The 17811-nt window shown below is 33.6% G+C and overlaps 1 protein-coding gene across 1 annotated transcript; it reads left to right on the top strand.

Moving 5' to 3' along the window:
- The first annotated feature begins 14445 nt into the window (after window positions 1-14445).
- On the top strand, window positions 14446-16653 carry LOC149240343 (uncharacterized). Its single transcript, XM_089370144.1, has 2 exons — window positions 14446-14974; window positions 15047-16653. Exons 1-2 carry the CDS (start codon window positions 14446-14448, stop codon window positions 16651-16653), a joined length of 2136 nt encoding a protein of 711 aa, XP_089226270.1.
- The last annotated feature ends 1158 nt before the right edge of the window (window positions 16654-17811 follow it).

The raw sequence follows: 17811 nt of genomic DNA, 5'->3' as shown, positions 1-17811 counted from the left end.
ATGCTCCCCCTCCTCTAGATCTTCAGGCTCATTTTTCTGGATCTTGGTGGTGATAATAGTGGTGCTGGGCTCTGCATCAATAATTTACTTGCCTTTGTCATTCCTCTTGTTGGATTCTAACTCAAATTCAGAACATGCATTTGATTCTGAAGCCTTCAACTCGGCCACCAGTGACTACTTTCCCCAACACTCACTTGTGTTATGAGTGGGGCTCTTATGGAACTCACACCACTTTCCTGTGTCCTTATTTGACTTCATGGTCTTGTACTTTCCTTGTGGCTTCGATGGGTTGTCTTGGGCCACCCCGCCTTGGAATTTTCCTTTGTTCTATGGTTTGGGGGCACCTTTCCCTTTCTTTGGATTCATAGATCCAAAGTCTTGCTTTTTATGGTTAAGCTTTTTCTCAATCTTGACAGCATATCGATACATTGTGCCAAGTGGGGAGATGTCCAGGAACTCCATCTCATCCTGGATGTACCTGTGTAGGTAGTCGTAGTACTTGAGTACCAAGTGTTTCTCAGAATCCTTGATACCCAACTTCGTGCGAAGGGTATGAAAAACATTGGTAAACTCCAAAACGTCATGGTCCCTTCCCTGCCGCAGAGTGGTCCACTTTATTTATTTATCCTCATAGCTCTCGATCGGGTAATATTGCTCCTTGATGGAATCTCGGAATGAATTCCAAGTGGGTCCAACTAAAAAAAGTGAGGGCATACTTTCATCCTTTTTCTCACAGTAGGTTTCCCACTAGTCCTTGATGTAGGGGGTAACATTGAGAAGAGAAAAGTGATATTTTCCTGGCTTGAAAAATCATGAACAAAAAAATATCCTTCTAACAGATTTAACCATTTATCTATGACAGCTGCATCTATTTTTCCCTCAAATATGGGAATTTCAAAGTTTACTTGTACCTTAAAAGGATTGGTGTATCCAGAGTGGCTGTTAAATGTGGATGCGCCGCCGATGGGAAACCATTGAAGGAAATAGGTGAAGTTGTCCATCATCGCGTTCCTTTATCACTTGAGGGCTTCTTCAAGAAATATTTTGAAAGGATACCATTCCCCCTCGTCTTTCTTTTCTTTTACCATGGAGGCTGTTAGGATTTGCGAGGCTGGTCTTGCATAGGTTCAACTAGTTCAAGCCCTAACTCCTTATATCCCAACTTCCTTGGGGACACACAAAGAAACAAAGAGAGAGCAAAATCCACTGATACCACTGATCTAAATTTGAACAGGAATGAAACAAATTACAAATATAACCATAAATACAGAGATGTAGTAGAAATAACACTTCATTTCATTAATATCAAATACTGAAATATGCTTACAAACAGAATGGAAATAAGACCTTCTTATCTCTGAGAAGAGATGAGACAGCTACATGCCTTTGAACTGTGTTATAATGAGGCTCGAAGGAATATTTATTATTGAGGAATAAGGGAAATCCCTAAACATCCAAAGCCCTAACCCTAGGAGATGAAGCACCAAAACTATGGGCCCTCTTTGGGTAAATTGGTCCATCAAATTCCCCAGGTTGTAACTTTGGTGTATGATCTCCGTTTGACAAGCACAATACCTCATTAGAAAGATCAATCTGAGGAATACAAATTTCGAGTGGCCAAAATTATATTACAACCCATAGTGGTCCTGACTTTCGCCAAAAAATGTCGTTTAGGGCCTCAAAATGGCTCCGGAAGTTCAGGACCCAAAAAACGGCCAAAAATAGTAAATTGTGTTGTAATTAAGGAAACTGAAGAAATGAAAGATATAGTGGTGTGGCACCAAGTGGAATAAATGGGTGGCCACCCACATCCACCTGGATCAATGTCATTATGAAGACTGAACCTAGTTACACTTTTCAACACAGAAGAATGAAGCCCAACAACTCTCACTTGTAGCTTAGGAAAAATATTTCCCCATAACCCTAGCACCAAACCCTAAAAAATTGAAAGTAACTGATACTTAATAACACAAATATTGCAGTGAAGCACAATGACATTCCCTAGAAAGGTTAATTTTGGTACAAGCAAGGTTGCCTGAAGCTCCATTCGTGATGGAAGGGGAACACATGTCCAAACTATTACTGCTGCCATAAAACTAGAAATAACCAGAAGGTACATTCAAATGAAAGGAACTCGTGAAAGAACTGGTGGTTGGGAGTGTTAACAAGAGTGTTGATAAAACCCTAACCAATTGTGCAAGTTATGTAAAACAATAAAACCAAACATCACAGCTGACCTTTATAGCATGGAGATTACCAAAATGATTAAATGGATTCAGTCCAATACGAAATTACAGAGCTCATCTAGGTGGCTGTGTCAAGAAAATGAGTGCACTGAGAAGAGGAGGGAGTGAGGTTTTGTTACCCTAACTTATCACCATGAATTGAGGACCGTCGGATGAGATATCTAATGAGGTACGGTGTAGAATGCTCCAAATGCCTATTACCTCGACTGACAACTGCCAGTTGCAACTTTTTCAAGAAGATTCTGGTGTCCTCTTCTAGCATACTTGGTTAAGGCACTAATAAGTTTGATTATGGCTTAAGTTAAAAACATTTTTTAATACTAATATTTCTATTAAAACTTAAAATATTCTATATTTAATGCATGGTTAGTTGGATATATATATCATTTGTAAAGTGTAGGTGGTAATAATTGTTTTATGTATAATTAATGTGTGCTTCACATGTTACAAGTGGTATTAGAGCCACGGGTTCCAACATTGTGACCTTTTGAAGGAAAAGGTGTGATTAAACAAGGTGTTTATAATGCACATAGAGAAATAGAGGTAGTTGGAATAATATGCGGAGGGGAATAGGAACCACCCCACCAGTTGACCTTCAACAGGAGCTGGATCTAACCCAAAGATGTGGGTCTAGTTATGAGAAGAAACTACAAATGTGAATGCTATGCTGTTGGAAACTGTTCAGCAATTACGAGTGGAAATGATGAATCTAAGAGCCAATAATGAGATACTGAGGTTTGAGCAGGAGAGAAACATGAAAATTCTCTTGGTTAGACAAAACCTAAGGAAACTAGATCCTAGTCTAGATAATGGGAATAGGGAAGAGACAAGGCAATAGAAAGGAGATCATCGAGAAGGTGGGGGAGCTTGAATGGATAACGAGGAAGAGTCGGTAAATACTTCTGCTGGCAGGGGGGCCAAGTGACCAAAGATTGCATTACAAGGGGAATCAAGAAAATAAAGCCCCCTTTGTTCGATGGAGAAGCGAAAGATGCTATAGAAGCATGGTTGATTAATATGAATAAATACTTCTAGATTTATGAAGATGAAAATAATTTAAAAGCCCAACTAGTAGTCTATCAATTGTAGGGTAAAGCCACATTATGGTGGGAATAAATTAAAATAGTTTGCAGAATTGATGAACAAGAGGTGAATTGGGATACCTTCCAAACATATTTTAAGGACAAATACCTGATTGAGAGATTTTATGATGAGAAGGCAAAGGAATTTCATGATCTGAAGTTGGGACAATAGTCCATGGATGAATTTATAACCAAGTTTACCTCTTTATTGTGTTATGTTCCTTACATATGAGAGGAAAAAGAAAATGTGCAATGCTTTGTAAGTAGTTTGTCAACTTTCACAAAGGAACAACTAGAATTTGATAATCACAAGACAATGGACGAGAGCATAAGGAAGGCTCATATTTTCTATCAGTAGATGTGGAAAAAAGGAGATAATAGTAAAGGCTAGTTGGGTAAAAAGGGGTAGAGGAGTTATCTGAGTAATAATAACAATACCATATCAGGTGGGGAAAAATCAGTACCCAAGAAACCTACAGGAGGAACCCTGGGAAAGAGTTAGCAGTGAAATATAATTTCAAGTGAACCCAAACCAGTTGAGGCATCAAATAAAATACAACATGGGCAATCACAGAAACCTCTCCTACAATATTAGGGTTGTGGGGAACCCCATTATTACAATAATGTCCTCACTACACAAGAACTAAGCTCACAACAGGTGTTCAAGAAGCCTCTATGGTTAGAGATGTGGCTAGAAACATACCGAAGATCAATGTTTCCTTGGAGGATCACCAAGTAGAGTATCAACCTGCCATGGTGGAGTTTGAAGGTAAGATAGCTAATCAGTCTATGTCTATTTTAATTGACCTATGAGAAATTCTTAGTTATGTTAGTTCAAAAACAATTAAATTGTGTCATCTGTCAAGAATTAAATTTAAAAATTCATGGCTAGTGCAACTAGCCACATGAGAAAAATGTAAGGTGATAGCCAAAGTGGAAGGTTGTTTTGTGGATATTGGAGGCCAAGAGACTAAAGTAAATTTAAATATATCACCTCTAGGGTCATATGATGTGTTCATTGGGATGGATTGGTTGGAGGGACGTTGGTCTCTAGTAAATTGTAAAGACAAAATCATTAGTTTCCTCACAGATGAAGGAAGCATACAAGAAATTCAAGGCATTAAAAGAAGTGTTAAGCTATGATACGTCACTACTAATTAGTTTAAAAGAAGTACCATAAAAGGTTTCCAAGTTTACGTAGTGCAAGTGGGTTATGCTAACTCTAAAGATAAATTAACAATGTTAGAAAATATACTCGTCGTTCAAGAGATTGTAGATGTGTTTTTTGAAGAGATATTGGGATTGCCCCTGAATAGAAGCATTGACTTTACCATAAAACTTATTCCTGGAGTTGCCCCGATGTCAAAAGAACCATATTGTATGAATATTCCTGAGTTAACTAAACTCAAGATATAGCTACAGGAACTACTTGACAAAGGGTACATTTGACCAAGTGTGTCGCCTTGGGGGTGTCGATGTTGTTCGTAAAGAAGAAATATGGAACACTAATTTTATGTATTAATTATAGGCAGTTAAACAAGCTAACCAAAAAAAATAAGTACCCTTTTCCAAGGATCGATGACTTGTTTGACCAAGTTAAAGGTTCCATGGTATTCTCTAAGATTGATCTATGATCGGGGTATCACCAAATTACAATTAAGCATGAAGATGTTTGTAAAACCATGTTTAGAACACACTATGGCCATTATGAATTTATTATGTTGCATTTTGGTCTTACAAACGCTCCTGCAACCTTCATGAGTTTAATGAATAGGATTTTCCACCCCTATTTAGACAAGTTTGTTCTAATTTTCATTGATGATATTCTGATTTATTCAAAAAATGCAAAGGAGCATAAGGAGCATTTGAGGATAGTTCTTCAAACCTTAAGAGAAAATTAACTCTATGCCAAATTCAGTAAATGTGAATTTTTTAAGGAACATATTCAATATTTGTGCATGTAATATCCTTTAAAGGTATTGTTATTGACCGGGAAAATATCAGGACTATCCTGAACTTGTTTGTTCCTAAAAATGTTGCAGATATTCCATTTTTTATGGGATTAGTTGGTTATTATTGTCGTTTTATTGAGGGGTTTTCTAGAATTTCCTACCCCATAGAATCTCTACAAAAGAAAGGGAGAATTTTTAAGTGGACAACTAAATGTCAACACAGTTTTGAGCAATTGAAATTTTTATTAGCATCAACCCCAGTGTTAAAAGTTGTTAATCCAGAAAGGGAGTTTATTGTATGTACGAGCACCTGCCAAGAAAGGGTGGGAGGTGTCTTGATGCAGGATGGTAAAGTAGTATCCTATGAATCAATGAAGATAAAGGAGCATGAGAATGTGTATTCATCATATGATTTAGAACTTACCGCATTGGTGCATGCTTTAAAAGTATGGCACCATTACTTACTAGGGAAGAAATTCATGCTAATGACAGACCATAGTATCTTAACCATTTTCTTCAAATAACCTAATTTAAATGCATGACAAACGCGGTGGACTGCATTCCTAAGTGAGTTTTACTTTGATATAAGACACCCTAAAGGGAAGAAAAATGATGTAGCTGATGCCTTAAGTAGAAAAGTGAAATGTGTGTATGAAATTTGGTACCATCGCATTGAATTTGATGTGAAAAAACATCATAAAGAAGCTTCTCCTAAGGATCCAAAATATGAATTCTTATGACAACAAACTAAACATATACAAGCTTCTAGAAAACCATCCGAGTATGGTATAAATGATAGAAATTTGTTAACTTTCAAAGGAAGGGTTTATGTTCCTAATCAAGTGGTTATTAAATAGATGTTGTTGGATGAATTTCACCACAGTCCTTATGTTTCCCACCCTTGGTATAAAACATTATTATTTGCAATTAAGAGATAGTATTTTTTTACCTAGTGTGAGGAAATATATCATTGTGTATTTAGACAAGTGTTTGGAGTGTCAGCAGGTTATGGTTGAACATCAATACCCCACTGGTTTAATCCAACTGCTTCCTATTCCTGAATGGAAATGGGGAGTAATTACATTGGATTTTATAATGTTACTACCCAAACCATGAAAACAATGTGATTCCATCATGGTAGTGGTGGATAAGTTAAGTAAAACTGCTCATTTTATCCCTGTTAAATCCACCTATAAAATGGTGGAAATCGCAAATATCTTTATGAAGGAAATATTTCGGTTGCATGGCATGCCAAAGGTAGTAATTTCAGACAGGGATGTAAAGTGCACATATGCATTCTATAAAGCTCTTTTTACAAGCCTGGGTACCCAGATTCAATTTAGCACCGCTTATCACCCACAGACGGATGGGAAAACTGAACAAGTAAAATAGGTATTAGAAGATATGTTACGAATGTATGTAATGTAGTAGCCAACCAAATGAGAAGAATATCTTCATTTGGTTGAGTTTTCTTATAATTAAAACTACCATGAATCATTAAAAATGATTCCATATGAGGTGTTGTATGGAAGAAAGTGTAGAACCCCCTATAACTAGCGTAGCCCAGAAGAAAAGATGATTTTAGGACCTGACATGTTGGTAGAAATGGAGCAAGAGATGAGGAAAGTTCAACGGAACTTAAAGGTGACCCAAGATAGACAAAAGGCATAGGTAGATAAAAAGAGAACTTATATATAATTCCGGATAGGGGATCATGTTTATGTTTAGATAAAACCAAGAAAGACCACCTTGTAGTGGGGTAGTTGTGCTAAGTTGGCACCTCGTTGTTATGGAGCTTTCCAAGTCTTGGAAATAATAGGGCCAGTAGCTTATTAGCTTACCCTTCCAAGCCACATAAAGGTTCATAATGCATTTCATGTTTCAGTGTTAAAGAAGCATGTATATGACTCCAGAACATTATTAGCTAACAGGGTGTACAAGTATAAGCTAGATTCTAAAATGTGTATAATCAATTAAGGAATAGATTAAATGTTGATGATAATAATGCTCTGGCAGGTCGAACTGGACTGGGAGTTTCTAGTATAACCTCTGTATATTCTCAACTGTAGAGAAAAAATCTTGAGGAGGCGAGCTATCATCTTGGTTAAAGTGCAATGGAGGCACTTTATCCCAAAGGAAGCCACCTGAGAAGATGAAAGTCTAATGTGACAGGCTTATCCTAACTTGTTCCATGGGCTATAATAAACACTGAAGATGGTGTGTTGCCAAATGGGGGGAAGATGTAACACCCCAGACTGATATTTGAGTTGTTGGCATTTACATTACTTGCATTATTTGAGACTATCATAAATAAGGCTTGTGGAAGCCTAGTGAAACTTTTGTTAACATTTAATACATAGTAATGTTATTTTATTATTATGAAATCTCATATTTCAAGATGGTAGACCAGTAAATGAATTCCAACCTCCAGGTATTTAGAAATAGTTACACCCCTCTTTCCTGGAGAGAGAGGATGATCTCATTGGTAAGAAGAGGGTTCTTTTGTTGTTCTGGATGAAGGAAAGAAAAGTTTGTACAACTGATAGGGCACTATCAAGGAGAGATGTCCTAGTTGGACTAGAGCCAATAGATAACTCTATTACAAAGAGAAATCAATAAGTATCAAATTGGAATATAGTATTCATGTCTACTACCTGACTCTAAGGAAGAATATTGTTTTCTATTTTTCTAGAGTCGAAGCTCACGGGGAGAAGTGGACGTAATTTCCATGTAATTTCCCTTCTCAAGGTTGGGTGGAATGGTCTTGGCCCTCTTGAATTTAGGAGATAGTCATTAAATAGATAGGTGTCTATGCATGAACATATATATTTATATTCTTTGGATTAATTTTCTGTTGGAAAGAAAAGTTTTGGTTGCTTTGACTGTACTATAATAAATTTTGCAAAAGTATCTTTAGGTTTGTCTACTGAAATTAAATGGTTGAGTTAAATACTGGTTGTGGATTATTTCCTTGTTGTAACTGGACTCTGTGCTCATCTATTAAAGAACACTTTATGTTCTTGTGCATTCAAATGGGTCATGGCTACAAGTTAATAGTGCTATATGAGGGTAGAATGTGTTAGGAACAAATTGTAAACCTATTTTGAATGAAGTGACATAAGGCTTCTGCAAGTTGTGGGGTCAGTACGGTTAAGTTGATGTGAACCAAAGAAATTGTACCTGAGAAAATGTTTGTGTCTCACTGTAACACAAGGTAGTGAATGAATTAATTGTAAAGAAAAGAGGATCTCATCCAAGTAAATGCCAACATATACACAAGAGTAAAATCTAAATTTTTCTTAGAGGATGACAAGGGTAGGACTGGTTTAGTCTCAGGCCAAGCCATATTAAACCAACAACCTATAACTATTCTAGACGAAGCCCTCAAAACAAGTCACTAGATATAACAATACCTAGGAATATTATGGCAAGAGGAATAAAGCCAAAACCTGACAAATTTGTTACTGAATACCCTCGACAATTGTAAATGCTATGTCAATAGGAAGTTAGGAAATGGAATACCATTGTGAAAACTGTGGGTTATAAAGTTTACCCTTTGAGGGCCGAGAGGGAGTAAAAACATCATTAGGTAATTAAATTAATTTAGTTGTTGAAGAAATTACAAAATAATAAATTATTTTACTACAAGATTCTAGAAAATGAGAATAATTGACAATCAAGGTAACCTCCACAAATACGACATTCACTGTTAAATTCAACTAAAACTATAACAAACTTGTTGTAAACCACAAATTTTATAGTGTAAACCCTCACTAGGTGGAAATATGTTACTGAGGGGGGTTGAGGCCTAAGCTTCCAAATAAACTAGTTGCCAGGTCTAGTCCCCCTCATGCCTCTTTTGCAATAGAAGCCAAATAAGAACAAAATTAAAACATCATCCATGTAATTGATTAGAACCCAAGTAGTGCTTCAGGCCAAGTTTAATTAACTAATAGGAAAACTTATAACTGATTGGTCATTGTTTCCTCCAAGCAAAGGATCAATGGAACCCTTCCAATTATTACAAATGATATTTCAACAATTAAATAGAGACCTCATGAAATAATAGTTCTAGCACCCAAATAAACCGAGAGGATATGGTTTTAGCCATTGAGGTGTTGCCCTCAAAGCATCACTAGAGAATACCTACAAAAAACCATCGAATGATTACTATTATAATCTATAGAAAAATCGGTAAATGAAGGGGTGGAAATGATTGTACATTTGGTGGCTCACTGTGTGTGCAGAAGAATGAATCCCAACAACTCTGGCATGTAGCTTAGTAAAAATCTTTCCCCATAATCTTAACACCAAACTTTGAAAAATTGAAAGTAACCGAGACTTAATAACGCAAGTATTATAGAGAAGCACAACGACATTCCCTAGGAAGGTTATTTCTGGTGCAAACAGGGTTACCTAAAGCTCCATTCGTGATGGAAGGGGAACATATGTACAAACTATTACCGTTGTCATCAAACTGGTAATAATCAGAAGGTAAATTCAAACAAAACGAGCCCCTGCAAGAAACAGTGGCTAGGAGCGTTAGCAAGAGTGTTGATAAAACCCTAGTCGACTCTGCAAGCTATGTAAAATAATAAATCCCAACATCGCAGTGCACGTGTATAATAGAGTCATTTTAGTGCAAAATTGCAGAGCTCGGCTAGGTGAATGTGCCAAGCAAATGAACGGACTGAGCAACGGAGAGAGTGAGGGTTGGTTGCCCTAACCACTCACTGTGAATTGAGGACCGTCAAATGAGAGATCTCATGAGCTATAGTGGAGATCGCTCCAGTTTCTCATTACCTTGACCGAAAACTAGCAGTTGAAACTTCTTCAAGAAGATTCCAATGGCCTCTTATGGCATACTTAGTTAAGGTGTCGATAAAGTTGATTATAGCCCAAGTTAAAAACATTTTTATATAGTAATCTTACTATTAAAACTTAAAAATTTCCATAGCTAATACATAACTAGCCGAATATATATATCATTTGTAAAGCATAAGTGGCAATATATATTTTTTTATGTATAATAAATGCATGCTTAACATGTTACAAAAAAAACTAATCTTTCTATTAAAAATTAAAATATTCCATAGTTAATACATGACTAATTGAATATATATATATATATATATATATATATATATAATTTTGTAAAATATAAGAGATAAATTTTATTTTATTCTTTTTATAATGAATATGTACTTAACATGCTACAATAAACATTTTAAAATTTATATGATTTATTTTTAATAAATGATAATTAATTTATTATTAATTTCACTATTAAACCTATATTTAAAAAAATATAAAAAAATTTAAGAAATCGTTTTTCTTTCTTTCTATTGCGAAGTAGTTTTTTTTTCTTTCCATTGCAAAATAAAGAGCCTATTATCATTTCTCATATGGGAAATCATTACAACCCACATCCTAACCACTTTGAATTACAATATCTACTTTTATCATTACAACCCACATCCTAACCACTTTAAATTACAATATTTACTTTTATTCAAAGACATTCGACACATCACAAACTCGATTAGTCTTCCACTCATTTAATCATACCATTTTCCTTTTACGATACAATACTTAATCCAATGAATTTGATTTTACACCATAAATAATGGAGTATCCTCCTTCAAACACTATGAGTTCAAGCTAGAAAGTATTTACATTATGAGTTCAAGCTAGAAAGTATTTTTTGCAAAATGAAAGATGGTTATGGAGCTGGAGAGCTGAAATTTAATAAAGAAGAGGAAGAGAGATGAGAGAAAATAAAAATATTCATAAAATAAATTATAATGCATTTTGAAATTAATTTTTAAATGTTGAGTTGATTTCAATGAGATTGAAATTTAGGAATAAAATTTAATAAAGAGGAAAGATCATAGAAAATAAAAATATTCATAAAATAAATTATAATGCATTTTGAAATTATTTTTTAAATGTTGAGTTGGTTTTAGTGGGATAGGAATTTAGGAATAAAATTTAATAAAGAAGAGATATCATAGAAAATAAAAATGTTCATAAAATAAATTATAATGCACTTTGAAATTAGTTTTTAAATGTTGAGTTGATTTTAGTGGGATAGGAATTTAGGAATTTTGTGAGTGGAATGAGAAAGTGGGAAAATAGAAAGATAATTATATAATTTGTATTGACTTGAAGTTATTTTTATGCTATTTTTATATTGACTTGATTTTAGTGGGTTAAGAATTTTGTGAGAGTAATGAGAAAGTGGGAGAAAAACAAAGATAATTATAGAATTTTGAAATTATTTTCTAAATGCTGAGTTGATTTTAGTGGGATAGGAATTTAGGAATTTTGTGAGTGGAATGAGAAAGTAGGAGAAATAGAAAGATAATTATAGAATTTGTATTGACTTGAAGTTATTTTTATGTTGATTTGATTTTAGTGGGTTAGAAATTTTGTGACAATAATGAGAAAGTGGGAGAAAAAGAAAGATAATTATAGAACTGGTATTGATTTGACTTTAAAAAGGAAAATTTTATAAGTGAAATGAGATAATGGGAAAAAAAAACATAGAATTGAAAAAAAAAAAATTATAGAAATGGCAAAAATAAGGATTTTTTTAAAATTAAATTTGACTATGAAAAATTTAAAAATAATTTTTCAACCACTTGATTCCATTGGTTGATATCAACTTAATAAATTAATAATAAATAAAGATGAATAAATTAAAAATATGTTGAATGTTTAATTTTTTTTATGCATAACATTGTAATTTATTAAATACTCAAAAAAATAAAAATAAAAATATTTAAAGATTAAATATTTCTTATTTGTAAATTCTTGTAATTAGAAAGTGAAGAATGTAAAGCCAAATTATGATCCATAGTGTCCATATTTAATATTCTATGTTTAGGGTTATTAAGAGTGACATTATCTTCCTTTTTTCTTCTTTCTCTTTTTTTTTTTTTTTTTTACTTTTTTTTTTACCATAGTGAATTTGTAAGTTATTGGAGTAATTTGGAAAATCAAACCTAATTGCTACCATTATAACATCAAAAACATATCCAACATTGAGTACAAGTAAGCTAGATATACTAGGAATTTAGAACTTAACAAGAGTCAAGACTTCATAAAAATGGAAAATCCTACTCTTTCAATCTTATCACAATAGGAAAAAATCAAGACATAAGTAATTAAAGAAAAAAACCAAAAATAAAATTTTCTTCAAACCTCACGTAAACATCAAAAGCAATAAAAACAAAAAAATGAATAAACAAACCACAACCAAAATTGAAAACATAATAATATTAAATATTAAAAATAATTCTATCATTATTATTATATAATAATAATAATAATATCCATTTTTAAGGTCACGGCCAAGCCATACACCAAATTGGTGTATGAGACCCCCTTGTTTGTGGGACAAGGGACCCACCTCCGCCCAATGATTTGACAAGGCATACATACTCTACCCCCTCTGGTTTATATTTTAAATTTTTATATCTACATATACATAAAATTTGTCGATTTAAATTAATTGAATGACCATTGATATTCATATGTGAGTCGATATGGACGATATCCCATGTTAGTTGTTGTTAAGACTCCGTAACACCCATGTCTCATATATGTGGTTCGTCCTCACTAATACTTTAAAAAACATAATACTGAATACCAAATTTCTGGGCAAATTTATTAGAACAATATTATTTTTTTATTCCTCTTAAAAAATGAGGGAACTAAAAATATAGATTGAGAAATTTTTGGATAATTGGTTGGAAATTTAGTTATATTAATTAATACACTTCAATAACCTTATTTCAAGAGGTTTTTTATTAGAAAAAAATGGTAAAAGAAATATTCTTGCTTAAAATTTATATAAGATTTTATTTTTATTAATAAGATAATTTATAAGATTTTATTTTTATTAATTAATTAATCTTAAAGAATTTGTTTCGTTAACATTTCATTTTTTATTGAATAAATAAATATATATTTCAAGAATTAAAATGGTGTATTTTATAAATAATTAAATTAATTTTAAATTTTAATTATTATTTTTTATTTTAATAACTATATAAAATATAGGTTATATTAAAATAAATATTAATATAATTATTTTATTTTTTTGGAAAAAATTATATTTTTAAATTAAAAATATAAAATAATTAGTTAACTAATTAATTATATTAATATATATTAGGTATAGTTTAATTTATAAGTAAAATAGTTTTTTCACTTAAATTTGACGATACAATTTCAAGGAAGAATATGCTTTTTTTTTTAATATATAAATGAATTCAACACTCTTAGAAATCCTAAACTAGTTTAATTCTATTGATTAAATAACTTAATTTCAAGTTTTTAAAAATCTGTATTAAATTTTAATTAAAATTAATTATTAAATTAATTAAAAAAATCCTTCAAAAAATCATTTCATCTATAAATTACACTAAACCATATACCATATATATTTGACCTACTTTCTTTCTTTTATAATAAAAAGTTTTTTATTAATAAATTTAAATTAATTAAGAACCAAATAATATCGATGCTAAGTGACTTCAGGTAGCCGATATTTGATGTAATTAAAACCCCTAAATCTCGTGTACCATTTCTCCAATACAATGAGGTGGCTATCAGTCATGGTTTAGTGTTTAAAATAGAAAATATTGTAAAAAAAAAATAGTTTTATATATCATTAAATATTAATAATCTCATACATGTAAATATATTAATATTAATATTGAGGTATTATAGAAATATTATTTTAAATATTTTAATTAAATGGTAAAAGCTATTTTAACCACTGAGAGTTTGGCGTGGTCTTATTTTTACGGGGTTTTCTGCGATACGAAAATGCGGAGTGGAGGCGATGATTGCTGCACAAAATGATAATTTGGTCTCATACTTATCAATCAAAATTAAATAAAAGAACATATTATTTTTAGCTGTTTTAATATATATAAATATTTAATACCTCACCGCTAAATTCGTTCAATTTACCACACTTTTCTTTAACTCTGTGCCCCGACCGCCGAATTCCGCGCTGAACTGAAATGAAAATTCTTGGCGTGCCTCCACCGAGTCAATTCTATGGTGGACCCCCTATGAGAAGCCGCGTTAGAGCTATAAAGATGTGTTCGCACCCCACCTTAACACACACCTCAACACGCCTTTTGGGAAATGGCTCTTCTCTTAATGCTTCTCTGCGTCGCTGCTGCCTCTCTGCCTGCAGCGCCGTCTATGAGGAATCCGCATTCAATGGATGCCCACGAGCAAAGGGACGTTGCTGCCCTCTTGTCATTCAAAAGCTGCATCACATCTGATCCCTCCCGAAAGCTCTCCAACTGGACGGCCCACAACTCCCACAATATCTGCTCCTCATGGTATGGCATTCGCTGCAGGCCACACACAAACAGAGTCGTCGGAATTGACCTTCATGCACATCTCAATGATGAATATGGATACGAAGGACAATTGGAAGGTAGTCTCTCATCATCTCTCAGCGGCCTCTCATTGTTGCATACGTTCAATCTTTCTAGTAACTATTTGACAGGAAGGATTCCAGCGGAGTTTGGCCACCTGAAATCCCTGCGAGCCCTTGACCTCAGCGACAATGGGCTGAACGGTTCTATTCCACCCGAATTGGGCCGACTGCAGAAAGTGCGTTCCTTGGATCTTTCTTGGAATCAGTTGACAGGAAGAATTCCACGTGAGTTTGGCCAACTTAAAGCACTAAGAGAATTGGACCTCAGCGGAAATGTGCTCGGGGGTTCTATTCCAGCGGAGTTGGGCTCGCTGCAGCAACTGGAGTCCTTGCTTCTGGAAGACAACGACTTCTCAGGCACAATACCACATTGGCTGGGTAATCTGACACACCTTACTCATCTATCCATTTCAAGCCTTAATATTTCAGGTTCTATTCCTTTTGAAATATTCCGTCTACCCCTCTCTTCTTTACGTCTTAGTTTTAACCTCACCGGGAGTATACCTACAGCCATTGCCAATTTGACCATGTTGACCGAATTAAGTCTTTCTGGCATCGGAATCACTAATATACCTCCCGGCATTGCCAATTTGACTAAATTAACAAATTTAGATCTGTCTTCAAATATGCTCACGGATAACATTTTTGTAACAGTGGCCAGTTTGAACAACTTAACCTCTTTAGAGCTTCAAGATAATAAGTTAACGGGTCATATTCCTACGGCCCTCAAAAATTTGAATCAATTGGCTTGGTTAGACCTTAGCAATAATAAATTAATAGGGGAAATTCCTAAAGATATTATTCATTTAACAAAACTTGAATTCCTTTCACTCTCAAACAATAATTTGACAGGGATCATTCCAAACAGAATAGGAAAACTTCAATCTTTGAGAATTTTAGATTTGCATTCAAACAAATTAAGTGGTCGAATTCCATATAGCATAGGTCAATTAAAAAGCCTATTTACATTAAACATCTACAATAATAGTTTTTCTGGGAGTATTCCTCAAAGTATCAATGGTTTGGTTTCACTTCAAGAATTAGATATATCACAAAACAAATTGGAAGGACACATTCCTAGTGAGGGCATTTACAATTGGATCAACTTATATTCTTTCTCTGCTCATTCTAACAACTTTTCTGGGACTCTTCCTTCATCATTAGCCATTTGCACCCAACTTGAGAGATTGGATTTAAGCAAAAATGGCTTTACAGGTGAACTTCCTCCATACCTTGCAAGTTTTGATAACTTGCAAGTTTTGGATGTTGGTTATAATAATCTTCATGGTAGTATACCTTCATGGATCACAAATCTCACAAAGTTATTTTTGTTGGATTTATCCAACAATAACTTCAGTGGAAAAATACCTTCAAATCTTGAAAGACTCCAAGGATTTGCAACAAATTGGATCGATGCGGGCAACTATCCTGAAGAAATAACATTGGTTATGAAAGGACATGAGTATAATATGTCATATTTGAATGTGAGAAATTTGATATTTGATTTGTCTCAAAATAATCTTACAGGAGAAATCCCTAATAGCATAGGGAGTATGAATGGCTTGAGACTTCTAAATTTGTCTGGAAACCAATTGGAAGGGAGAATACCTGCATCTCTTAGTGAGATACCTACTTTGGAGGAGTTGGACCTAGCCAAAAATAAATTGCATGGAGAAATTCCTCAAGGACTTTCTAAATTATCAATGTTGGCTTCTCTAAATGTTTCCTCTAACAACTTGTGTGGGCCAATCCGACACAATTTTCCACTTTTAGTAACACTTCATTTCAAAAGAATAAGTGCCTATGTGGGTTTCCTCTACCACAATGCAAGCAAAAGGATAAGTCAGAGAAAAGAATGGCTAAAGATAATGGTAGTGGGAGGAATGTTAAAACAGACTGGTTGAGTCGTGTAAATGAAGAAGTATCTTTGATAGCATTGGAAATAGGAATGGGGATAGGATTTGGAGCAGTTGTTGCTATGTTCATTATTTGGGATAGGGCAAGGTGTTGGGTATTGGGTTTTCCTCCCAACAGCACACAAAGACCATTTTATGGACTCTATCGATTCCCTACATAGCTCAGTAACACTTCTTCATATACATCAATGTTATACTATATATAATAGTGTTCTTTGGCATTGTATTTGAATCATGTTTACCTATCATTTGATTGTATGTAAATAACTTCTCAAGATATGTAAAATAGAATTCAAAGAGTTTATTTGAATTTCTATTAATTATTGAGATACAAATATATATGTAAAACCTGAATTGGACTATCTTGATGGGAATATCATGCTCATTTGAAATGGTTTGTATCAAGGGATTGTATGGTCCACTTATCATAGAGGATTGCATGTTGATTTCAAATGTTTATTTTCCTACAACATCCAAATCTTTGGAATGTAATAGAGGCTCTATTTTATTCAATAGAATGCATTCTTATACTCTAAATTAGCCCAAAATAGGACAAAAATTTCTCTATTTTATTGTAAGAACATGTTGATTATGCCTAACATGACAATTGTGTATGTTGGTGGCTACAAGAATTTAAATATAACTTTGTTAATAATTTGTTAGTTTCCAAAAATCTCTAGAGGAAGCTTTTAAAACATTTAAATATTACCCCAATTACATCCAAACCTACCTCATAATTTTCAGCCACTCATCATATACTAGATCAATGTATTCATAATAATATCATGTTTTTCTTATTTTATGTTGGAGCATGATGCCTTGCACATGGTCTCCAAGGACTCTAGTGTATTCTTATAAGACTTATGGTCTTATTTTATGGTGATAAATGAAATGTTTGTGAAACGTAATTATTGATTTGTTGAGTATATTCTTGGATTTATGAGTGTATACCCTCTTATTATGTATAGATACTATTCCTTGTCTAGAAGATAGCCAAGAGCATGTGTTGCAATAACATAATGGATCTGGTACCTATAGCCATGCTTACTCTCTCATGGACCAATATAGTCCAATCTTTTCAAATTTGACAATGGTGGTAGCAAGGATATTATTGTATTAACAAACACATTGAAGCCATATAGAAAA

This window comes from Pinus tabuliformis, chromosome 8 (assembly GCF_031772625.1).
Source record: "Pinus tabuliformis cultivar Carrire ecotype Pingquan chromosome 8, CPIR1, whole genome shotgun sequence".
In the NCBI taxonomy this organism is placed as follows: Eukaryota; Viridiplantae; Streptophyta; class Pinopsida; order Pinales; family Pinaceae; genus Pinus; species Pinus tabuliformis.
Note: the sequence above shows the minus strand (reverse complement) of the source record. Positions and strands in the feature narration are given on the sequence as shown.